General features: G+C 51.2%; 1 protein-coding gene and 1 long non-coding RNA gene across 5 annotated transcripts in view; one reads left to right on the top strand and one right to left on the bottom strand.

Moving 5' to 3' along the window:
* Positions 1 to 26,129, bottom strand: part of LOC143975773 (retinol dehydrogenase 11-like) — a 169,464-nt gene that overhangs the window by 89,939 nt on the left and 53,396 nt on the right. The window contains exon 1 of one of the 4 annotated variants that reach the window (XM_077478298.1): positions 10,376 to 10,650. The exons of 2 other annotated variants lie outside the window; for them this stretch is intronic. In XM_077478298.1, coding sequence (XP_077334424.1) covers positions 10,376 to 10,532 — 157 coding nt within the window. In that variant the 5' untranslated portion in view covers positions 10,533 to 10,650. Of the gene's footprint in view, positions 1 to 10,375; positions 10,651 to 26,129 lie in introns of those variants that run through there. One more of the 4 variants, XM_077478295.1, reaches the window with a different exon arrangement.
* Positions 2,494 to 26,129, top strand: part of LOC143975775 (uncharacterized) — an 89,033-nt gene continuing 65,397 nt past the window's right edge. The window contains exon 1 of the long non-coding RNA XR_013272417.1: positions 2,494 to 2,834. This is a non-coding gene — a long non-coding RNA (uncharacterized LOC143975775). The remainder of the gene's footprint in view (positions 2,835 to 26,129) is intronic.

Raw genomic sequence — 26,129 nt, 5'->3', positions numbered from 1 at the left:
TTATTGCCCCCACCTGTCAGCTTCATTTTTTATTGCCCCCACTTGTCAGCCTCATTTTATTGCCCCCACCTGTCAGCTTCATTTTTTTTATTGCCCCCGCTTTTCAGCCTCATTTTATTGCCCCCACCTGTCAGCTTCATTTTTTTTTATTGCCCCCGCTTTTCAGCCTCATTTTATTGCCCCACCTGTCAGCTTCATTTTTTTATTGCCCCCACTTGTCAGCCTCATTTTATTGCCCTCATTTGTCAGCTTCATTCTTTATTGCCCCCACTTGTCAGCCTCATTTTATTGCCCCCACCTGTCAGCTTCATTTTTTATTGCCCCCACTTGTCAGCCTCATTTTATTGCCCTCATTTGTCAGCTTCATTTTTTTATTGCCCCCGCTTTTCAGCCTCATTTTATTGCCCCCACCTGTCAGCTTCATTTTTTATTGCCCCCACTTGTCAGCTTCATTTTATTGCCCTCACCTGTCAGCTTCATTTTTTATTGCCCCCACTTGTCAGCCTCATTTTATTGCCCTCATTTGTCAGCTTCATTTTTTTTATTGCCCCCGCTTTTCAGCCTCATTTTATTGCCCCCCACCTGTCAGCTTCATTTTTTTATTGCCCCCACTTGTCAGCCTCATTTTATTGCCCCCACTTGTCAGCCTCATTTTATTGCCCCCACCTGTCAGCTTCATTTTTTATTGCCCCCACTTGTCAGCCTCATTTTATTGCCCCCACCTGTCAGCTTCATTTTTTTTATTGCCCCCGCTTTTCAGCCTCATTTTATTGCCCCCACCTGTCAGCTTCATTTTTTTTTATTGCCCCCGCTTTTCAGCCTCATTTTATTGCCCCCACCTGTCAGCTTCATTTTTTTATTGCCCCCACTTGTCAGCCTCATTTTATTGCCCTCATTTGTCAGCTTCATTTTTTATTGCCCCCACTTGTCAGCCTCATTTTATTGCCCCCACCTGTCAGCTTCATTTTTTATTGCCCCCACTTGTCAGCCTCATTTTATTGCCCTCATTTGTCAGCTTCATTTTTTTATTGCCCCCGCTTTTCAGCCTCATTTTATTGCCCCCACCTGTCAGCTTCATTTTTTATTGCCCCCACTTGTCAGCTTCATTTTATTGCCCCCACTTGTCAGCCTCATTTTATTGCCCCCACTTGTCAGCTTCATTTTTTATTGCCCCCACTTGTCAGCCTCATTTTATTGCCCCCACCTGTCAGCTTCATTTTTTTTATTGCCCCCGCTTTTCAGCCTCATTTTATTGCCCCCACCTGTCAGCTTCATTTTTTTTATTGCCCCCGCTTTTCAGCCTCATTTTATTGCCCCCACCTGTCAGCTTCATTTTTTTATTGCCCCCACTTGTCAGCCTCATTTTATTGCCCTCATTTGTCAGCTTCATTTTTTATTGCCCCCACTTGTCAGCCTCATTTTATTGCCCCCACCTGTCAGCTTCATTTTTTATTGCCCCCACTTGTCAGCCTCATTTTATTGCCCCCACCTGTCAGCTTCATTTTTTTATTGCCCCCGCTTTTCAGCCTCATTTTATTGCCCCCACCTGTCAGCTTCATTTTTTATTGCCCCCACTTGTCAGCCTCATTTTATTGCCCCAACCTGTCAGCTTCATTTTTTTTATTGCCCCCGCTTTTCAGCCTCATTTTATTGCCCCCACCTGTCAGCTTCATTTTTTATTGCCCCCACTTGTCAGCCTCATTTTTTATCCCCCCCCCCCCCCCCCCCCAGGCAGGGCTCCACTTTGTCAGCCTCATTTATCATACTGTCCCCAGCCCCAGTGCCCCCGATTTGTCATCTGACCCGCTCCAATCAGGTTCCATTTGCTCACCTTTTAAGGGCAGCACTGGATAAAGTCCTTGCCCCCCTCGGCCTTGCTCTGAGACTCTGCAAATGTGACTTCAATGGTTGCTAGACACCAGGCGGGGTTGGCCCTAGCAACCAGTTTAGCAATCTCCTATTAGGGTGACTATGTGTCCTCATTTCATTCCGGGACAACAGTGTCCCGGAATGAAGATGTCCGGGACACGGGACACAAATGCGAATTGCGGGACAATCCCGGGCAATCCGGGACACGTGGGCACCCTAAACGTGACCCCCAGGCAGTATGCTTATGGAAAAATGTTATGTTTATTGCACACCTCCCAACTTTTTGATATGGGAATGAGGGACACCTATCAGCAAAAGTAGGCAGGCATAGGACACGCCCCTCGCCACGCCCCCTTTAAAAGGAGAATTGTAAAAAAAAAAAAAAAAAAAAGGATTGGTTAAACCCTTGGGTGCTTTTTTTTTTTTTACCACTAATATTCCTTTATATTGGCTTTGGAATTTACAAATGCAGGAATCAGATGAAGGATAAAAAGTGCGTTTTATATACATCGGATTAGACCAAAATGAGGGACAAATGAGGAGGGAGGGAGGGAGGGACAGACGGACATTGCTCCAATTTAGGGACAGTTGGGAGCCATGTTTATTGAACTTAACAAGAACAAATAGACTATTGCAAACCTCCAGCTAACACCGCCAATAACAACGTTGTCGAGCATACTGTCTGGGGCCGACTTTCCGGGAACCTTTCCCATGGCCTTGAGCCTTCCCAGAAGAGGTGAAGCTGTTATAGTTGCAAAAGGGCGGAGCCAACTCAACATCGAACCCTATGGACTAAGACTGGGATGAATTAGAGCGGAGACTGCGAGCCAGGCCTTCTCATCCAACATCAGTGCCTGACCTCACAAATGCATTTCTGGAAGAATGGTCAAACATTCCCATTGACACCCTCCTAAACCTTGTGGACGGCCTTCCCAGAAGAGGTGAAGCCGTTATGGCTGCAAAGGGTGAGCCAACTCAATATTGAACCCTATGGACTAAGACTGGGATGTCATTAAAGTTCATGTGTGTGTAATGGCAGGCGTCCCAATACTTTTGGTAATATAGTGAGTGTGTGTATGTATGTATATTATATATATATATGTGTGTGTATGTGGGTGAGGAGTCATTGACCTTCGGAGCGTCAGCTCCTGGCACACACTCAGCAGTTTGTTATCTCTCGGTGACCATGAAGTTGTGTGCGGGGGGGGGGGGGGGGGGTCATTGTGATCTCCTGACGGCCTCTCGTTTCTCCCCCCAGACCGCAGGCACTATACACGGGGGGGGGGGGGGGGGGGAGGATAGGAATCCCCTCTCCTTCTACCCCTGGAGGTCAGGCCTGAACTTCCAGCAGCAGGAAATGTCCGGCGCCACTGCAGATGTCGGTGCTACACAGAATCTTGGTATTTGTTACAATGAATTTAAAACTGGTTACACAATAACAATATATCAAAAATAAGTCCCCCCCCCACAGTGGATCTCAGCCCCAGCTCCCCCCATATTCCTGGAATAATTCCATGATAATCATCCTCACGGAATTGTCACATCCATTCACAAGCACACTTTCCTTCTGTTTGAATTATTTGGGGATTTTTAAGCTGATATAAAAAAACGGAATGCTGCGTTGTATAGGAGACGTGCGGTGTGCGCAGTGATGGAATGCTGCGTTGTATAGGAGATGTGCGGTGTGCGCAGTGATGGAATGCTGCGTTGTGTAGGAGACGTGCGGTGTGCGCAGTGATGGAATGCTGCGTTGTATAGGAGACGTGCGGTGTGCGCAGTGATGGAATGCTGCGTTGTATAGGAGACGCGCGGTGTGCGCAGTGATGGAATGCTGCGTTGTGTAGGAGACGTGCGGTGTGCGCAGTGATGGAATGCTGCGTTGTATAGGAGACGTGCGGTGTGCGCAGTGATGGAATGCTGCGTTGTGTAGGAGACGTGCGGTGTGCGCAGTGATGGAATGCTGCGTTGTATAGGAGACATGCGGTGTGTGCAGTGATGGAATGCTGCGTTGTATAGGAGACGTGCGGTGTGCGCAGTGATGGAATGCTGCGTTGTGTAGGAGACGTGTGGTGTGTGCAGTGATGGAATGCTGCGTTGTATAGGAGACGTGTGGTGTGCGCAGTGACGGAATGCTGCGTTGTGTAGGAGACGTGCGGTGTGCGCAGTGATGGAATGCTGCGTTGTATAGGAGACGTGCGGTGTGCGCAGTGATGGAATGCTGCGTTGTATAGGAGACGCGCGGTGTGCGCAGTGATGGAATGCTGCGTTGTGTAGGAGACGCGCAGTGTGCACAGTGATGGAATGCTGCGTTGTATAGGAGACATGCGGTGTGCGCAGTGACGGAATGCTGCGTTGTGTAGGAGACGTGCGGTGTGCGCAGTGATGGAATGCTGCGTTGTGTAGGAGACACGCGGTGTGCGCAGTGATGGAATGCTGCGTTGTGTAGGAGACGTGCGGTGTGCGCAGTGATGGAATGCTGCGTTGTATAGGAGACGTGCGGTGTGCGCAGTGACGGAATGCTGCGTTGTATAGGAGACGCGCGGTGTGCGCAGTGATGGAATGCTGCGTTGTATAGGAGACGCGCGGTGTGCGCAGTGATGGAATGCTGCGTTGTATAGGAGACGTGCGGTGTGCGCAGTGATGGAATGCTGCGTTGTGTAGGAGACGCGCAGTGTGCACAGTGATGGAATGCTGCGTTGTGTAGGAGACGTGTGGTGTGTGCAGTGATGGAATGCTGCGTTGTATAGGAGACGTGCGGTGTGCGCAGTGACGGAATGCTGCGTTGTATAGGAGACGTGCAGTGTGCGCAGTGATGGAATGCTGCGTTGTGTAGGAGACGTGCGGTGTGCGCAGTGATGGAATGCTGCGTTGTGTAGGAGACGCGCGGTGTGCGCAGTGATGGAATGCTGCGTTGTATAGGAGACGTGTGGTGTGCGCAGTGATGGAATGCTGCGTTGTGTAGGAGACGTGCGGTGTGCGCAGTGATGGAATGCTGCGTTGTATAGGAGACGCGCGGTGTGCGCAGTGATGGAATGCTGCGTTGTGTAGGAGACGTGCGGTGTGCGCAGTGATGGAATGCTGCGTTGTATAGGAGACGTGCGGTGTGCGCAGTGATGGAATGCTGCGTTGTATAGGAGACGCGCGGTGTGCGCAGTGATGGAATGCTGCGTTGTGTAGGAGACGTGCGGTGTGCGCAGTGATGGAATGCTGCGTTGTATAGGAGACGTGCGGTGTGCGCAGTGATGGAATGCTGCGTTGTGTAGGAGACGTGCGGTGTGCGCAGTGATGGAATGCTGCGTTGTATAGGAGACGTGCGGTGTGCGCAGTGATGGAATGCTGCGTTGTATAGGAGACGCGCGGTGTGCGCAGTGATGGAATGCTGCGTTGTGTAGGAGACGCGCAGTGTGCACAGTGATGGAATGCTGCGTTGTATAGGAGACATGCGGTGTGCGCAGTGACGGAATGCTGCGTTGTGTAGGAGACGTGCGGTGTGCGCAGTGATGGAATGCTGCGTTGTGTAGGAGACACGCGGTGTGCGCAGTGATGGAATGCTGCGTTGTGTAGGAGACGTGCGGTGTGCGCAGTGATGGAATGCTGCGTTGTATAGGAGACGTGCGGTGTGCGCAGTGACGGAATGCTGCGTTGTATAGGAGACGCGCGGTGTGCGCAGTGATGGAATGCTGCGTTGTATAGGAGACGCGCGGTGTGCGCAGTGATGGAATGCTGCGTTGTATAGGAGACGTGCGGTGTGCGCAGTGATGGAATGCTGCGTTGTGTAGGAGACGCGCAGTGTGCACAGTGATGGAATGCTGCGTTGTGTAGGAGACGTGCGGTGTGCGCAGTGATGGAATGCTGCGTTGTGTAGGAGACGTGCGGTGTGCGCAGTGATGGAATGCTGCGTTGTATAGGAGACGTGCAGTGTGCGCAGTGATGGAATGCTGCGTTGTGTAGGAGACGTGCGGTGTGCGCAGTGATGGAATGCTGCGTTGTGTAGGAGACGCGCGGTGTGCGCAGTGATGGAATGCTGCGTTGTATAGGAGACGTGTGGTGTGTGCAGTGATGGAATGCTGTGTTGTGTAGGAGACGGGTGGTGTGCACAGTGATGGAATGCTGCGTTGTATAGGAGACGCGCGGTGTGCGCAGTGACGGAATGCTGCGTTGTGTAGGAGACGTGCGGTGTGCACAGTGATGGAATGCTGCGTTGTGTAGGAGACGTGCGGTGTGCGCAGTGACGGAATGCTGCGTTGTGTAGGAGACGTGCGGTGTGCACAGTGATGGAATGCTGCGTTGTGTAGGAGACGTGCGGTGTGCGCAGTGACGGAATGCTGCGTTGTGTAGGAGACGTGCGGTGTGCACAGTGATGGAATGCTGCGTTGTGTAGGAGACGTGCGGTGTGCGCAGTGACGGAATGCTGCGTTGTGTAGGAGACGCGCAGTGTGCGCAGTGACGGAATGCTGCGTTGTGTAGGAGACGTGCGGTGTGCGCAGTGATGGAATGCTGCGTTGTGTAGGAGACGTGTGGTGTGCGCAGTGATGGAATGCTGCGTTGTGTAGGAGACGTGCGGTGTGCGCAGTGATGGAATGCTGCGTTGTATAGGAGACGCGTGGTGTGCGCAGTGATGGAATGCTGCGTTGTGTAGGAGACGTGCGGTGTGCGCAGTGATGGAATGCTGCGTTGTGTAGGAGACGTGTGGTGTGTGCAGTGATGGAATGCTGCGTTGTGTAGGAGACGTGCGGTGTGCGCAGTGATGGAATGCTGTGTTGTGTAGGAGACGTGTGGTGTGTGCAGTGATGGAATGCTGTGTTGTATAGGAGACACGCGGTGTGCGCAGTGATGGAATGCTGTGTTGTGTAGGAGACGTGTGGTGTGCGCAGTGATGGAATGCTGCGTTGTATAGGAGACGCGTGGTGTGCGCAGTGATGGAATGCTGCGTTGTGTAGGAGACGTGCGGTGTGCGCAGTGATGGAATGCTGCGTTGTGTAGGAGACGTGTGGTGTGTGCAGTGATGGAATGCTGTGTTGTGTAGGAGACGGGTGGTGTGCGCAGTGACGGAATGCTGCATTGTGTAGGAGACGTGCGGTGTGCGCAGTGATGGAATGCTGCGTTGTGTAGGAGACACGCGGTGTGCGCAGTGATGGAATGCTGCGTTGTGTAGGAGACGCGCAGTGTGCGCAGTGACGGAATGCTGCGTTGTGTAGGAGACGTGCGGTGTGCGCAGTGATGGAATGCTGCATTGTGTAGGAGACGTGCAGTGTGCGCAGTGATGGAATGCTGCGTTGTATAGGAGACGCGTGGTGTGCGCAGTGATGGAATGCTGCGTTGTGTAGGAGACGTGCGGTGTGCGCAGTGATGGAATGCTGCGTTGTATAGGAGACATGCGGTGTGCGCAGTGACGGAATGCTGCGTTGTATAGGAGACATGCGGTGTGCGCAGTGACGGAATGCTGCATTGTGTAGGAGACGTGCGGTGTGCGCAGTGATGGAATGCTGCGTTGTGTAGGAGACACGCGGTGTGCGCAGTGATGGAATGCTGCGTTGTGTAGGAGATGTGCGGTGTGCGCAGTGATGGAATGCTGCGTTGTGTAGGAGACACGCGGTGTGCGCAGTGATGGAATGCTGCGTTGTGTAGGAGACACGCGGTGTGCGCAGTGATGGAATGCTGCGTTGTATAGGAGACATGCGGTGTGCGCAGTGACGGAATGCTGCGTTGTATAGGAGACATGCGGTGTGCGCAGTGACGGAATGCTGCATTGTGTAGGAGACGTGCGGTGTGCGCAGTGATGGAATGCTGCGTTGTGTAGGAGACACGCGGTGTGCGCAGTGATGGAATGCTGCGTTGTGTAGGAGACACGCGGTGTGCGCAGTGATGGAATGCTGCGTTGTATAGGAGACATGCGGTGTGCGCAGTGACGGAATGCTGCGTTGTATAGGAGACATGCGGTGTGCGCAGTGACGGAATGCTGCATTGTATAGGAGATGTGCGGTGTGCGCAGTGATGGAATGCTGCGTTGTGTAGGAGACGTGCGGTGTGCGCAGTGATGGAATGCTGCGTTGTGTAGGAGACACGCAGTGTGCGCAGTGATGGAATGCTGCGTTGTGTAGGAGACACGCGGTGTGCGCAGTGATGGAATGCTGCGTTGTGTAGGAGACACGCAGTGTGCGCAGTGATGGAATGCTGCGTTGTGTAGGAGACACGCGGTGTGCGCAGTGATGGAATGCTGCGTTGTGTAGGAGACACGCAGTGTGCGCAGTGATGGAATGCTGCATTGTGTAGGAGACGGGCGGTGTGCGCAGTGATGGAATGCTGTGTTGTGTAGGAGACGGATGGTGTGCGCAGTGATGGAATGCTGCGTTGTGTAGGAGACGTGCGGTGTGCGCAGTGACGGAATGCTGCGTTGTGTAGGAGACGGGCGGTGTGCGCAGTGATGGAATGCTGCGTTGTATAGGAGACGTGTGGTGTGCGCAGTGATGGAATGCTGCGTTGTGTAGGAGACGTGTGGTGTGCGCAGTGATGGAATGCTGTGTTGTGTAGGAGAAAAGTGGTGTTGTGCGCAGTGATGGAATGCTGCGTTGTGTAGGAGACACGCAGTGTGCGCAGTGATGGAATGCTGCGTTGTGTAGGAGACGTGCGGTGTGCGCAGTGATGGAATGCTGCGTTGTGTAGGAGACACGCGGTGTGCGCAGTGATGGAATGCTGCGTTGTGTAGGAGACGTGCGGTGTGCGCAGTGACGGAATGCTGCATTGTGTAGGAGACGTGCGGTGTGCGCAGTGATGGAATGCTGCGTTGTGTAGGAGACGTGCGGTGTGCGCAGTGATGGAATGCTGCGTTGTGTAGGAGACGTGCGGTGTGCGCAGTGATGGAATGCTGCGTTGTGTAGGAGACGTGCGGTGTGCGCAGTGATGGAATGCTGCGTTGTGTAGGAGACGTGCGGTGTGCGCAGTGATGGAATGCTGCATTGTGTAGGAGACGTGCGGTGTGCGCAGTGACGGAATGCTGCGTTGTGTAGGAGACGTGCGGTGTGCGCAGTGATGGAATGCTGCATTGTGTAGGAGACGTGCGGTGTGCGCAGTGACGGAATGCTGCGTTGTGTAGGAGACGGGCGGTGTGCGCAGTGATGGAATGCTGCGTTGTATAGGAGACGTGTGGTGTGCGCAGTGATGGAATGCTGCGTTGTGTAGGAGACGTGTGGTGTGCGCAGTGATGGAATGCTGTGTTGTGTAGGAGAAATGTGGTGTGCGCAGTGATGGAATGCTGCGTTGTGTAGGAGACACGCAGTGTGCGCAGTGATGGAATGCTGCGTTGTGTAGGAGACGTGCGGTGTGCGCAGTGATGGAATGCTGCGTTGTGTAGGAGACGTGCGGTGTGCGCAGTGATGGAATGCTGCGTTGTGTAGGAGACACGCGGTGTGCGCAGTGATGGAATGCTGCGTTGTGTAGGAGACGTGCGGTGTGCGCAGTGACGGAATGCTGCATTGTGTAGGAGACGTGCGGTGTGCGCAGTGATGGAATGCTGCGTTGTGTAGGAGACGTGCGGTGTGCGCAGTGATGGAATGCTGCGTTGTGTAGGAGACGTGCGGTGTGCGCAGTGATGGAATGCTGCGTTGTGTAGGAGACGTGCGGTGTGCGCAGTGATGGAATGCTGCGTTGTGTAGGAGACGTGCGGTGTGCGCAGTGATGGAATGCTGCATTGTGTAGGAGACGTGCGGTGTGCGCAGTGACGGAATGCTGCGTTGTGTAGGAGACGTGCGGTGTGCGCAGTGATGGAATGCTGCATTGTGTAGGAGACGTGCGGTGTGCGCAGTGACGGAATGCTGCGTTGTGTAGGAGATGGGCGGTGTGCGCAGTGATGGAATGCTGCGTTGTATAGGAGACGTGTGGTGTGCGCAGTGATGGAATGCTGCGTTGTGTAGGAGACGTGTGGTGTGCGCAGTGATGGAATGCTGTGTTGTGTAGGAGAAATGTGGTGTGCGCAGTGATGGAATGCTGCGTTGTGTAGGAGACACGCAGTGTGCGCAGTGATGGAATGCTGCGTTGTGTAGGAGACGTGCGGTGTGCGCAGTGATGGAATGCTGCGTTGTGTAGGAGACGTGCGGTGTGCGCAGTGACGGAATGCTGCATTGTGTAGGAGACGTGCGGTGTGCGCAGTGATGGAATGCTGCGTTGTGTAGGAGACGTGCGGTGTGCGCAGTGATGGAATGCTGCGTTGTGTAGGAGACGTGCGGTGTGCGCAGTGATGGAATGCTGCATTGTGTAGGAGACGTGCGGTGTGCGCAGTGATGGAATGCTGCGTTGTGTAGGAGACGTGCGGTGTGCGCAGTGATGGAATGCTGCGTTGTGTAGGAGACGTGCGGTGTGCGCAGTGACGGAATGCTGCGTTGTGTAGGAGACGTGCGGTGTGCGCAGTGACGGAATGCTGCGTTGTGTAGGAGACGTGCGGTGTGCGCAGTGATGGAATGCTGCGTTGTGTAGGAGACGTGCGGTGTGCGCAGTGACGGGTCGCACTCACCTGTGTTGGCTCCGGTCACGATGGCGGTTTTCCCAGTCAGGTCCACGCGGCACTTTTTGGGGTCCCACTTGCCCTTCCTTTGTATGCGGAGGACCACCGCAAGGACCAGGGAGCACAGGAACCACAGCGGGTGACTGAGGAGGGACAGCACATCCATGGCACTGTGAGGTGGGGAGGACTGCAACTACTGGCCACTGACACGCTGCACCGTCCCTTTTCCACTTCAACCAGTGACTGTACCACACTACTGCTATGTGAGCGATCTTCTCTCTACACACCGACACTCAGGAGGAGACAACCGCACACACCTACTCTGCACCACCCCCCCCAGGGTCCTAGTGCCTGCAACACACCAACCCTCGTCAATGCCACCCAACCGAATCATAACCTAAAACCTGATATCAGTAAGAAACCCTAAACCAGACAATGCAGAGCTCCCAACCGTCCCTGATTGCGAGGGACTGTCCCTAATTTGGTCCCTCTGTCCCCCCTCTTTTGTCCCTCATTTTGATCTGATCCCTATAGTTGTATATAAAATGCACTTTTTATCTTTCCCAGAGATAAAACTTTCGTCCAAATTATAAATTGCTGCATTCGTAAATTTTAAAAGCCAATACAAAGGAATATTAGTGGTTAAAAAAAAAAGTCCTTGTGGATTTAATTAACCTTTTTTGGGGGTTAATTCTCCTTTAAGTGGGTATGGTGGGGGGCGTGTCCTATGCCTACATACATTTGCTAGTAGGTGTCCCTCATTCCCAGATCAAAATGTTGGGAGGTATGTTGGGAGGTATGGAAATGTCACATATTGCAGCTCACTGATCATTAGATGCGGCGACTGCATTCGTTTTCTCTTTGCAAGCTTTCCCTCCCTCCCCTCTTGGTTTTCACCTGGTAATCTGCCCGGTAACACCCCCCCCACCCCCATCTACAAATTGGTAGGCTGCAATATAATAAATGTTTGATTTTGGGCAAAACCTAATCCCGCCCCTTGTGATGGACGCCGTATCAGACCCCGCCCACCTTTTACCAACTTGCTGATTACACTCTCCCCCCGATATGGAATTGTCCTCGGCCTCACCCCGAGCAAAGATTTTCCAGCTCGCTGGACCACAAAGTGCCAGCAGACTGAGAACAATGGGCGCTGGGTTGGGATAACAACGTGGTTATTACACACCCTCCAACATTGTCTTACATGGTAGAACCAACTGGTGAGAAGAAGTGTAGGTGCCATAGAGTGTGATGGGGGGCACCGTAGGGTGTAACGTTATGGGCGTTAGGGTTCTGTACATAGGTCGTCCTGTCTCACTATTACACCACTCGTATGTAGCGCCGGTCTCCTGAAGAGCACGCGTTATGTGTTTTTTTTTCTATTTAAAATTCCTAATGCCACAGTTGGGTTTTGGGGTCAATTATACCAAATTATGGTTTTCGGAACCAGTCTAGCTGGATTGCACTGGGTTCTGCTTGGCCACAGGTGGCGCTGTCACCACTGGCAAGTGTGAGAACGCAGTTGAGCTGGGCGTATTGAGTACCATTCTTTCTCGGAAACCAGCCCAGTGGGAGTGTCGTCTTGCTGTGCATTCTGGCAGAGGGTACTTAAGGTACTGAGATCACGTGCTTCTGGGTTCCGGTCCAGAAGATCTTTCTGTCTGCTTGGTCCTGGTCCTCCTGACCAGCTCCCATGGCCTTCATGGCCTGGGGTGCAGATCCATCCAATTCCAAGTCTCAGGGCTGGCTAGTCCGAGGCAAAGTAACTGGGAGGAGGATTCCGAGGTGGTCCGGTGCCGTCTCATCTGTGGAGAGGCCCAGCAACTGGAGAAGCAACCAGGGGAGGACTCTTCGGGAGAAGACCATGCATAAGGCTGGCTTCTCAGAAAGAGCCTGGAGGCTCAGTTGAAAGACACCAAGTGAATCTACACTCGTACGGTATCGCCGGACCGGCTGCGAGATACTGGTACCGTATGAGGGCTCTCTATATTTATCTACATCCTTCAGTTACATTCAAGTCTGTGGCAGAGACTTTATTCACAAGTGTTCTACATCCAAGTCTTTGGCAGAGACTTTGCTTTATCTGAACACTCTATTGGCTGCTAGGCCTAGTGAGAGGGGGTCTATCCGGTAGCGGTGAGAGGAGGTCTATCCGGTAGCGGTGAGAGGGGGTCTATCCGGTAGCGGTGAGAAGAGGTCTATCCGGTAGCGGTGAGAGGAGGTCTATCCGGTAGCGGTGAGAGGAGGTCTATCCGGTAGCGGTGAGAGGAGGTCTATCCGGTAGCGGTGAGAGGGGGTCTATACGGTAGCAGTGAGAGGAGGTCTATCCGGTAGCGGTGAGAGGAGGTCTATCCGGTAGCGGTGAGAGGAGGTCTATCCGGTAGCGGTGAGAGGAGGTCTATCCGAAAGCGGTGAGAGGAGGTCTATACGGTAGCGGTGAGAGGAGGTCTATACGGTAGCGGTGAGCGGAGGTCTATCCGGTAGCGGTGAGAGGAGGTCTATTCGGTAGCTGTGAGAGGAGGTCTGTCCGGTATCGGTGAGAGGAGGTCTATCTGGTAGCTGTGAGAGGAGGTCTATCCGGTAGCTGTGAGAGGAGGTCTATCTGGTAGCGGTGAGAGGAGGTCTATCCGGTAGCGGTGAGAGGAGGTCTATCCGGTAGCTGTGAGAGGAGGTCTATCCGGTAGCGGTGAGAGGAGGTCTATCCGGTAGCGGTGAGAGGAGGTCTATCCGGTAGCGGTGAGAGGAGGTCTATCCGGTAGCGGTGAGAGGAGGTCTATCCGGTAGCGGTGAGAGGAGGTCTATCCCGTAGCTGTGAGAATCCAGTTGTGATCGGTGATTCCCTGGATTTCTATGGTGAGAGACTTCCTATGTTTTGCAGTTCCAAGAGTACCTGAACTTCCAACCCTCTACCCTTCATTGAGAGACTCTTCTGTCTACTTGTTGTCAAATAAATATCCCAAAAGTGGATCCGGTGTCAGTTTCTGCAGTTCTTTGGCCCATCTACCTCGGGAAACCCCTAGACGTACACGAGGTCAAGAAGGTAACGGTAAGCCCAATCAAACCAGCCGCTCCTTCGGGGGTCAGTGCTACACGTATATCTGTAGCTCGTTGTATTAGATCATATTGAGCTATTGGGATCTTCCTCTTCTTGTAGAGGTGTTGTGATGTTGAATCTTGAAGGGTGTTGTTGAGGTATTAGTGGGTGACATGTGTTTTGGCAGTGGGGCGTGTTGGTACTTTTAGTTTAATTCTTATGACTGAATCTTTTAAGGGGAGTCCATTGCTGGGCTTCTTATCTTCCTGGTTATCAGTTATACTGGGTTCGCTTGGGTCTGTGGTCCGCTTTGTGCACATGTGCTAACGGTCTGTGGGATTGTGGTCACCTGACCTCTAACAATCCCCATGAAGAACTGTAGTGAGACCGACAGCTGGTGCGGAAGATTGAGACTCTCCGGGACGGGAGGGGAGATGTAGAGAGTCTGTCATGGGTGCTGCACTGATAGATGGCTCTGATAGGTGGCACTGCTGGGCACTGGTAGATGACGCTGATGGGCACGGATATGTGGCACTGAGGTGCGGCACTGTTGTTGAGGTAGATTGTGGGGACTGATAGGTGGCACTGATAGATGGGACTGATGGGCACTGAAAGGTGGCTCTGAAAGGTGGCACTGCTGGGCGGCACTGATGGGCACTGGTAGATGACACTGATGGGCACGGATATGTGGCACTGAGGTGCGGCACTGTTGTTGAGGTAGATTGTGGGGACTGATAGGTGGCACTGATAGATGGGACTGATGGGCACTGAAAGGTGGCTCTGAAAGGTGGCACTGCTGGGCGGCACTGATGGGCACTGGTAGATGACACCGATGGGCACGGATATGTGGCACTGAGGTGCGGCACTGTTGTTGAGGCAGATTGTGGGGACTGATTGGTGGCACTGATAGATGGGACTGATGGGCACTGATAGATGACACTGATGGGCACGGATATGTGGCACTGAGGTGCGGCACTGTTGTTGAGGCAGATTGTGGGGACTGATAGGTGGCACTGATAGATGGGACTGATGGGCACTGATAGGTGGCTCTGATAGGTGGCACTGTTGGGCACTGATGGGCAGCACTGATGGGCACTGGTAGATGACACTGATGGGCACGGATATGTGGCACTGAGGTGCAGCAGTGTTGTTGAGGTAGATTGTGGGGACTGATAGGTGGCACTGATAGATAGGACTGATGGGCACTGATAGGTGGCTCTGATAGGTGGCACTGCTGGGCACTGATGGGCACTGGTAGATGACACTGATGGGCACGGATATGTGGCACTGAGGTGCGGCACTGTTGTTGAGGCAGATTGTGGGGACTGATAGGTGGCACTGATAGATGGGACTGATGGGCACTGATAGGTGGCTCTGATAGGTGGCACTGCTGGGCACTAGTAGATGACACTGATGGGCACGGATATGTGGCACTGAGGTGAAGCACTGTTGTTGAAGCAGATTATGGGGACTGATAGGTGGCACTATGGGCACTAATGGGTGGCACTGATGGGTGGCACTTTTTCCTATACTTAGGTGGCACTGGCAGGGGGCAGGTGGGTACTGATGTGATCGGGACTGAAGTCCCTCTCACGGGCCGCCAGTGATCGGCTTTTTTTTTTTCTCCTCACGCTGAGCCGATTACCGTCTCTGTTGTGATCACATGATCAGCTGTCATTGGCTGACAGCTGATCACGTGGTGAGGGGTCGGGATCGATCCCTTGCTCTGATCCGTGATCAGGCGAGTCTCATAGACCCTCAGGGGGGCGCGCAGGCCGCTCGTGTCAATAGACGTAGTCCCCGGCAAAGCAGGTCCGCGCTGTTGCCGTCATTCGGCTATAGCGCGGATCTCAAGCGGTTAATGTGCTGAAGGTTTTTGTATCAACTGTCAGGCGCTGAACTTTCCCCATAAAACTATGTGAGAGAGACTGAGAGCTAAGGGGTTGTTTACTGAGACAATCATATTATAATATAAACATCACAGCGAGCCGAGACTCGGAGGATTAACACCTGCAATGCTGCCCGATACCTGGATAATCGTTCTCTCCCTAGTTGCCTGTTATTTCTGGGGTATCACCAACTGGGGGTTCTAAAAAAAACTTTATTCCTAAAACACAGAACCAGATCTGTAATCGGTGTGGGAGACTGACAGAGAGCCGGGCTATGGGTCAGTTTCTCACCAGAACAGCGAGGGTTAACCTGAGTATTTTTTGCAGTTGTATCCGTGTTTTGTTCCCATCCTAATGAATTACATAAGCGCATCGCTGTATACTGTGAGGAAACCCTCTGAGGGAGACGTGTGTGTACACCACTCGCACCCAGAGACCCCCCAGACCCCCAAACTGCTTCCACCTGAAGAATTTATCTTAGATTGAAGTAGGATACTTGGAGAGCCTGCGTCTGGCTGTGCCCGGGGCATGATATAGAAAAGCCTTTTAGAAGCACACGAGACGCCGATGAAAACTCCCCCCAAAAAAAAAAAGAAGCTGAAACGCACGTTTAGAAACGCCCATATTGCCACGTTTGCATGCCGCGTTTAGCCGCGTTTAGCCGCGTTTAGCTGCGTTTGCGTTTTTTAAAGGAACCCCGATTTTTTGGACCTGAAAACTCAGAAATATGATGGAAAACCATAGAAAACAATAAAAAAAAGTAAAAAAAAAAAAAAAATGTTGTAACTACTTTATATAATTCATAGAGCGTATTTACTTTGTGATACAATCTCTGGTGTTTCCAGTAGCTTGGACAATGAGGAACGCCTCCACTTCTTTGCCCCAAACCCCATCCAATTCCCAATCTAATCAGTGACTCCACCTAGTCTGGCCAAACCATAGCATTGTCTTTTTTTTCACATAGAAAAACGTGCATACCAATGTCTAGTCAGCCCCCCCCCCCCCCCCCCACCATGTTTCCATGTTTAACACCCAGGGGCGGACTGACAACTCATGGGGACCCCGGGCAATAGGAGTTCATGGGGCCCCCAGGCAATCAGAGATTATGGGGCCACACAGTGTACACACACACACACACAGTATACACATATATGTACACACAGTACACACAGACATGTTTTTATTGGCTGAGAAGGTACTGAGGCGGGGCAGCTATAATCTCGGAATTTTTAGACCAAAAGTATGTCGCTAAGGGACATTTCAAAGACAGATGTAAAAATAAAAACACAACTTTTTTACATACTGTCCCTGGTTTTACTGAGCCTGGCAACCCTGATGGGGGGGCCCCCTAGGGGCATGGGGCCCTCGGGCAATGCCCGAGTAGCCCAATGGTCAGTCCGCCCCTGTGAACACCCATCCTTCATGAAACTGAAACTTTTTTCCACAAGCCACCCCCCCTTCCCACAAGCCACCCCCCTTCCCACAAGCCACCCCCCTTCCCCCAAGCCACCCCCCTTCCCACAAGCCACCCCCCCTTCCCACAAGCCACCCCCCCTTCCCACAAGCCACCCCCCTTCCCCCAAGCCACCCCCCCTTCCCACAAGCCACCCCCTTCCCACAACCCCCCCTTCCCCCAAGCTAGGCTTGTCCACACCTCTTGGATTGTGATTAGCAAATTGATCATCTTGGAAGACACATCTCTGAAAATGACTTCCGATGTAACCAAAAAAACAATTCATTGAAGTAATTCAGAATCACATGCAATTATTGGGGACAAATCCCATATGGCAGAAATAGTTAAAAAAAAAAAAACATGCTTTGAGAGCTTGGGGAGGGTCTACATGATGTTATCTTTATAAAAGCTTATAAACGCAAACGCAGCTAAACGCGGCTAAACGCGGCATGCAAACGAGGCAAAACGGGCGTTTCTAAACGGGCGTTTCATCTTTTTTTTTTTAAACGCAACTGCGTAAAAAACGGCAAAAAAAAACAGACTGTGTACACAGACACATAGGATAACATTAAATGAGTTCGGGGCAGTTGAAAAAAAAAGTGTCCAACTGCCTCTGAACACGCATTTAACAGCGTCTCGTGTGCATGAGGCCTTAAGGCTTCATGCACACAAGACGCCGTTGAAAAACTCTGCTCAAAAAAAGCCGAAACGCGCGTTTAGAAACTCCAGTTTTGCCGCGTTTGCATGTCGCGTTTAGCCGCGTTTAGCCGCGTTTGCGTTTATAAGCTTTTATAAAGATAACATCATGTAGACCCTCCCCAAGCTCTCAAAGCATGTTTTTTTTTAACTATTTCTGCCATATGGGATTTGTCCCCAATAATTGCATGTGATTCTGAATTACTTCAATTACCGTATATACTCGAGTATAAGCCGAGATTTTCAGCCTCTTTTTTGAGGCTGAAAGTGCCCCCCTCGGCTTATACTCGAGTCATCGCTGTCTGCCCGCTCGATCAGCGTGTCGAGCAGACAGACAGCGGCCATTCTATTCAAAAGCCGCGCCTCCGGCTCCGCCTTCGCCTGTGATAGGCGGAACACTGAATTTCCCAGCAGCCTGTGTTCCGCCTATCACGGACATCGTATCATCCTCGTACTACGGACGAGGATGATACGACGTCTGTGATAGGCGGAACACAGGCTGCTGGGAAATTCAGTGTTCCGCCTATCACAGGCGAAGGCGGCGGCGCAGCTTTTGAACTTTACAATGGCCGCCGACGAAGAGGGCACGGGACGGAGGCAAGGGAAGGCACGGCACGGGACGGGACGGGACGGCGGCGGCAAGGCACGGCACGACACGGGACGGATGCAAGGAGGCAAGTCACGGCACGGGACGGAGGCAAGGAGGCAAGGCACGGGACGGAGGCTCGGGACAAAGGTAGGCTGGACACACACACACACACACACACACACACACACACACACACACACACACACACACACACACACACACACACACACACGGATGGAGACACACACAGGGATGGATGGATGGATGGATGGAGACACACACACACACAGGGATGGATGGATGGATGGATGGATGGAGACACACACACACAGGGATGGATGGATGGATGGATGGAGACACACACACACAGGGATGGATGGATGGATGGATGGAGACACACACACACAGGGATGGATGGATGGATGGATGGAGACACACACACACAGGGATGGATGGATGGATGGATGGAGACACACACACACAGGGATGGATGGATGGATGGATGGAGACACACACACACAGGGATGGATGGATGGATGGACACACACACACACAGGGATGGATGGACGGACACACAGGGATGGACGGACACACAGGGATGGACGGACACACAGGGATGGACGGACACACACACAGGGATGGACAGGCATGTCTCACCCTCGGCTTATACACGAGTCAATAAGTTTGCCAGTTTTTTTGGGGGAAGGGGGGTGGCTTGTGGGAACGGGGGTGGCTTGGGGGAAGGGGGTTTGCTTGTGGGAAGGGGGGGTGGTTTGGAGGAAGGGGGATGGCTTGTGGGAAGGGGGGTGGCTTGGGGGAACGGGGGTGGCTTGGGGGAAGGGGGGTGGCTTGAGGGAAGGGAGGGTGGCTTGTGGGAAGGGGGGTGGCTTGGGGGAACGGGGGTGGCTTGGGGGAAGGGGGGTGGCTTGAGGGAAGGGAGGGTGGCTTGTGGGAAGGGGGGTGGCTTGGGGGAGGGGGGTGGCTTGTGGGAAGGGGGGTGGTTTGGGGGAAGGGGGGGTGGCTTGTGGAAAAAAGTTTCAGTTTCATGAAGGATGGGTGTTCAACATGGAAACATGGTGGGGGGGGGGGGGGGGGGGCTTACTAGACATTGGTATGCAGGTTTTTCTGTGTGAAAAAAAAGACAATGCTATGGTTTGGCCAGACTAGGCGGAGTCATTGATTAGATTGGGAATTGGATGAGGGTTTGGGGCAAAGAAGTGGAGGCGTTCCTCATTGTCCAAGCTACTGGAAACACCAGAGATGTTCTGGGATTGTATCACAAAGTAAATACGCTCTATGAATTATATAAAGTAATTACAACATTTTTTTTTTAAGCTTTTTTTTATTGTTTTCTATGGTTTTCCATCGTATTTCTGAGTTTTCAGGTCCAAAAAATTGGGTTCCTTTAAAAAAACGCTTATAAACGCAAACGCTTTTGTTTTTTTTGTTTTCTTCCCCCCCCCCCCCAGCGCTGCGTACTAACCCCCGAAGGCATTGCTTACGCTTATCTTCCATATCCCTAGCGGGGGCAACTATCTACAGTGTGTTGTGTGCTGATATCCCAAGTGAATTCTTGCTTAAATTGTTGCTATACTACCCGGACTTTTAGATCTATAGGGTGCCTGGTGGTCTCAATACAGGGGATATGTGAGAGGTAAAAACTGGGCTCATTCGGACTGGTGAGTGACTTTTGTATTTAAGAAAGAAAAATATCAAGCTGCAGACGAAGTGATGAGCAGGAGGCAAAAAGTTTTTAAAGTGGTTGTAAACCCTTACAACCAACTTTGACCTACAGGTAAGCCTAGATTAAGGCCTAGATTAAGGCTTACCTGTAGGTCCAAGAAATATCTCCTAAACCTACACGGTTTAGGAGATATTTGCCGAAACACAGGCACCCCTGTCTACGGCGCATGCACGGGAGCGACGTCATCGCGGCTTTGCCGAATGACAGCGGCGGAGCGGCGAGACCCACCGAGAAGATGGAGGCTCCGGACTACAGGGGACAGCGGTGACTTCGCTGGCTCCTGTGTCAGGTAAGTGACACATAATGGGCTACTATGCGATGCGATGCGATGCGATGCGATGCGATGCGATGCATAGTAGTCCATTATGCTTTACCTTTGCAGGGAATCAAAGAGGAAGTAACACTTATCAGGGTTTACTTCCTCTTTAACCACTTTCAGCCCCGGACCGTTTTGCTGGCCAAAGACCAGACCGCTTTTTTAGCGATTCGGCGCTGCGTCGCTTTAACTGACAATTGCGCGGTCGTGCGACGTGGCTCCCAAACGAAATTAACGTCCTTTTTTTCCCACAAATAGAGCTTTCTTTTGGTGGTATTTGATCACCTCTGCGGTTTTTATTTTTTGCGCTATAAACAAAAATAGCGTGACAATTTTGAAGAAAAAACGCATTGTTTTTTTACTTTTTGTTATAATAAATATCCCCCAAAAATATATAAAAAAACATTTTTTTCCCTCAGTTTAGGCCGATACGTATTCTTCTACATATTTTTGGTAAAAAAAAAAAAAATCGCAATAAGCGATTATTGATTGGTTTGCGCCAAAGTTATAGCGGTTACAAAATAGGGGATAGTTTTATGGCATTTTTATTAATATATTTTTTTTTTTTTACTAGTAATGGCGGCGATCAGCGATTTTTATTGTGACTGCGACATTGCGGCGGACACATCGGACATTTTTGACACATTTTTGGGACCATTGTCATTTATACAGCAATCAGTGCTATACAAAAGCGGTGATTCCTGTGTAAATGACACTGGCAGTGAAGGGGTTAACCAGTGGGTGGCAGTGTAGGGGGTTAAGTGTTCCTAGGGGTGTGTTACTAACTGTGGGGGGGTTGGGCTTTCATTTAGTGAACACTGATCTCTGCTCCAATCACATGGAGCAGAGATCAGCGTCACTGGTTGCTAGGCAGAACGGTGGGAGATGCTGTTTACAACGGCATCTCTCCGTTCAGCCTGCTTCGTGAGACGATCGCGGGTTATGCCCGTGGCGATCGAGTCCGCGGGAACCGCGACCGGACTCACGCTCGCTCGCGATGGCAGGGCGGCATTGAAGATTGGACGTACCTGTACGCCTATATGCCTGCCAGTGCCATTCTGCTGACATACATCGGCGTGCGCCGGTTGGGAACCGGTTAATCTGCCTGTAACTATTATCGCAGGGAGTTCAGCCGGTTGCATAATACCCCCCCCCCCCCCCCGTCTGTTTTTTGCTCTGCCCCTCACTGGAGAAGTGGTGCTGGTTCAGCACCCGTTTACTAATTGTAAGCAATATGACCAGAAAGAGGGGAGAAGAGCAGTCACATCAGGAATATGCCGGGTCACAAACAGCCCGTCCGGTAAAAGAGAAGGAAAGGGGAGGCCAGGCGGCAGCAGCCGCAGCAGCTAAACTTGAAAGGTTTGCCCATACCCCCCCGGAAAAAAATTCCCTAATAAAGGGCCTCAGCAGCAGCCAATGGTAAAAGCTCAATCAGCTCAAGACAAGAAGAGTCAAGGCAAAGTGCAGGGCCAGAAAAGTTCGTCACTAATGGGGACAAAAATGGCAGGCAACAACAAGACCTGGCCTATAGTTGGAAACTACCGCTGGGTCCTCCTTATTCGGTTTTTCGGGATTACAGTAATGTGTGCTGAAAGGAGGTCTCGGGGTGGCGGGTTGTCTGAGGAGAGGGAGCTAAATGCGTTAAGGAAGTGTGGATTAAGTGTCTCTATAAATGCTTTGTAATACCCTGCCGTCAGACCATCTGGGCCCGGGCTTTTGCCTGGTTTTAATTGTTTGAGCACGGAATCTAATTCATCCGCCGGCAGTGGTTGTTCCATGGTCGCGGCTTCCGATTCGGATAGGGGTTTGGGACTATGTTGGGAGAGGAAATCTCGGATCAGGTGGAGTCTTGTCTCTTCGTCTGTCTGGGTCGCGTTTGCCTTAAAGAGGAAGTAAACCCTTTCAAACCACTTTGACCTACAGGTAAGCCTAGATTAAGGCTTACGTGTAGGTCCAAGCAATATCTCCTAAACCTATATGGTTTAGGAGATATTTGCCCGAAAATGGGCACTGCTGTCTACGGCGCATGCGCCGGAGACAGCGGCGCGCAGGCGCACTAAATGCGGCAAGTCCAAGAATGGATTTGCGTAATTTGTCGACTCCCGTGCGCATGCGCGGGAGTGACGTCATCGCGGCTTCGCCGCTGTCATTCGTCGGAGCTGCGAGACGCCACCAGCAAGATGGATGCGGCGGACTACAGGGGACGGCGGCGACTTCGCTGGCTCCTGTGTCAGGTAAGTGACACATAATGAGCTACTATGCGATGCGATGCGATGCGATGCGATGCATAGTAGTCCATTATGCTTTACCTTTGCAGGGAAAAAAAGAGGAAGTAAACTCATCAGGGTTTACTTCCTCTTTAAGATTATAAAGCTGTGTGTAGTATTGGCCCCTTGTACACACGGTGGGAGAATCCGTCGGAATGCGTCCTATCGGACCGTGTCGTCGGATAATCCGACTGTGTGTGGTATGCATCGAGCTGATTCCGTCGGAATATCCGTCGGACCCAATTTTCCAACATGTTGGAAATATTTCCCGACCAACTGGGCCGGTCGGACATACTCCGATCATGTGTAGAGCATTTTGATCGGGACAAAGTGCCACGCATGCTCAGATCAAATTCCTACACCAAAGCTATTGGCTACTAGCCTGAATGTAGTCCCCATCGTAACGAAATTACGTCACCACGTTCTGAACGATCGGATTTTTCGCCAACTTGGCCCGACTGTGTGTATGCAACAGTTTCGGACAAAATCCAACGGATTTGGTTGGCAAAATCTCCGACCGCGTGTACGTGGGCTAAGAGGAATTCGGTCTGCTATTTTGGTCGTTGGCGGTCAGTTTATTCCCTCGAAGAATTGTTTATGCGGTGTATCGTCGTTGCTGCTTTTATCGCACGGAGCGCCCTGGCTAGAAGTCTACCTGCTTTTGTTTCCGTATTCGTAGAACATTTTTTGTGATAATATATAGTTCCGTTTTTTTTTTTTTATTATTATTTAAAGCGGTTTTGTACAGAAAATTGCAAGTTCATCTTATTCAAATATGCAGTATTTACATTTTTTTATTTTTAATGTTTATGCCGACTTCCGGGCTCTCCTCCCGTGGGAGTAGGCGTGTTTATCGGCTTCGCAATGGTCCCTGGGAACTTTTTTTTTAGCTATTTCCCAGGAATCCGTGGGGGGGGGACACAGTCATGCCGAAATCTCGTGAGATTTCGGAAAGGGAGGACGCCGGTCACGTGACGAGGTTGTGTCCGAAATTGCCATTTTAAAAGTGGGCAGGCAGCTCTATCTGCCATTACCACTATGGCGCACGAGGCAAGAGGAAGGAAAACAAAGAGGACACTCAATGAGCATGTGCGAGATGGAGCGGTGGATGCTGGGAGCTCAGCGTCATCGCATCCAGGAAGTAAATGCCTGTGGGCTTCAAACGCCCACAGTGAAAATGGAAACCGCCGGACCGCTTTTTAAAAAAGTTTTCCTTAGCAATGAAATCGTCACGCCGGGGGGGGTTAAAAAGACGCCGATCGTGACTGCGAAGACACCGTAGGAATCGCCCACCAGTGACACAGGTAAAAAAAAAAAACGGCAGCGGAATCCCGCTTTAATTCGTCTACCAGTTCTGCCCTAGCCTGGATGAGCTCCTGTAGGGAGGAAGTCGCTTGGGTCAGTTTATGTACCCTTTCTACCTCGTGAATGCGTTTCGTTCGTTTTTGTGACGTGGGCTTTTTTTTCCCCGTCTTCTTTTGGCGGAAAGGGCAATTAGTTCTCCTCATGCAGTGCATTTGTGAGCCTCCCGTTTTTGTCATCTGGGGAAATGTCTGGAGAATCGTTTTTTTTTTTTTCTCGGGAAGTATTGTACCAGTCGATTGTGTATGATAGGAGCAATCCGGGTGTCTGTGAGTAGCGACGGGGTCTAAGCGCCATATCAAGGATTTTTTGACTGTGTGTTTGTGAATTCTACGGTCATGGTAATTGGGTGGTGGTCTGATAAAAACATTGGCTCTATGGTGGCTAGGGTTGCCACCTGTCCTGGGATTCACCCGGACAGTTCGGGTTTGGAATCATGCGTCCGGGTTTCAGACTGCCTGAAACCCGGACACATTATTCAGACTGGACTATGGGGCTTCCCAGCAGGGTTGCTGGCTGCAGTTGTCTAAGCTGAGAGTGTCTGTTGCACTCTTTTTCATGTTGCCCAAAGCCACCACTAATAATCCCCCCCCCCCCCCAAACACACACACAGACGGGAGAGGAGAGAGGGCTCGATCTGCACCTCTTCCTCCCACCCCTACCTCTCTATGTCTACCCTCACTCCTTAGAAAAGGAAAGTTGGAGCCGCTAATTTGAAGTCCAGCAGCCTCAGATACATCTGGATGAGAGGTGCTGATTGCCAAGGGGTGAGTGAGCGCACCATCCATCTCTATCTGTGACTGAAGTCTCCCCCCTTCCCTCTCCTGCCTCTGAGTGAGTACACTAATGTCAATCAGGGTTCTCAGAGCACCCCCTTACATCAGAGTTCCCCTTTACACCAGAGACCACAGTGTTCCCCCTTTACATCAGAGTTTTCAGTGTACCCCTTTAAATCAGGGTTCCCAGAACACCCCTTGTATCAGAATCTGCAGAGTCCCCCCTTACAGTGAAAGGGAACTCTGTGAATTCAGATGTAAAAGGGGAACTCTGTGGACTCTGATATAAAGGGGGACTCTTGTTATTAACTTTATATGATTAGAAATGTTATTTAATAGCAAAATATATTCATAGTTTATACTATATAAAAAAATTGCCGCGCACCACTAAAGTGTTCGGGTTCGACTTGAAGAAAAGGTGGCGACCCTAATGGTGGCTGTGGTAAGCATTGGCAAATCCCTTTGTGCTCGGAATAAATAGTCGGGTCTGGAGTATCGGTTGTGTGGGGCTGAGTAGAAAGTGTGGTCCTTAACATTTAGGATTTAGCGTGCGCCATGAATGGTGTGGTGTCAACTCTTGGAGGCGTTTTTTTTATTGCACGTAGTGCTTTAAAAGGGTAACTTGGATGTGCCAGATGATGTGTCATGCCAGGGGTTAAGTGGGGCATTGAAATCTCCTCCTACTATCGGGGGTGCCTTCCTGGAATGATGCCAGTCTTTGTAAGGTATACCTGAGGAAAGGTACTTGTTTAACGTTGGGGGGCTTATATGTTGGGGTGGCACAGTGGTGTAGTAGTTAACACTCTCACCTAGCAGTAAGAAGGGTCGCTGGTTCAAATCCCAACCAGGACACTACCTGCCTGGAGTTTGCATGTTCTCCCGGTGCCTGCGTGGGTTTCCTCCGGGTACTCCGGTTTCCTCAAGGACATGCAGGTAGGTTAATTGGCTTCTGTCCAAAAATTGGCCCCTAGTATATGAATGGGGACCTTGGATTGTGGGCTCCTTGAGGGTAGGGACCGATGTGAGTGTGCAATGTACAGGGATAGGGACAATTGTAGACACTCACTCAGGTTGAACTGGATGGACTGGTGTCTTTATTCAACCTTACTAACTATATAACAAACTATGTTTGCTAGGGTAAGACGTTTACCAAACAAAGAGCCCTTAAGATACATGAATCGACCTTCCTCATCTAGGTAGGAGTCTGATACTTGAAATGGGCAGTGTCTCGCGAAGAGGATAGAGACCCCTTTTGATTTGGATGCCCTATTGCAGTGTTTCTCAATTCCAGTCCTCATGGCCCACTAACAGGTCATGTTTTCAGGCTTTCCATTATTTTGCACAGGTGATTTGATCAGTTTCATTGCCTTAGTAATTACCCCAGCTGTTTCATCTGAGGGAAATCCTGAAAACGTGACCTGTTAGTGGGCCATGAGGACTGGAATTGAGAAACACTGCCCTATTGGTTGCGTGTATGGCCATTCGGAAGTGGGTATTTGATAGTTTAGGGGTGCGTTTCTTGGAGGAATATGATGTCAGCTTTGTTTTTGCGCATGGAAAGGAGAACCTGAGAGTGTTTCCGGGGAATGTTAAGGCCTCACACGTTTAGGGAAACTATCTTAGTAATGCCTTTGATTCAC

The sequence above is a fragment of the Lithobates pipiens genome, unplaced genomic scaffold (genome assembly GCF_037356315.1).
Source record: "Lithobates pipiens isolate NorthernLeopardFrog02 unplaced genomic scaffold, aLitPip1_a1.2 Scaffold_13, whole genome shotgun sequence".
Lineage (NCBI taxonomy): Eukaryota > Metazoa > Chordata > Amphibia > Anura > Ranidae > Lithobates > Lithobates pipiens.
The sequence above is the reverse complement of the archived record's forward strand: the minus strand, read 5'-3'. Positions and strand labels throughout refer to the sequence as shown.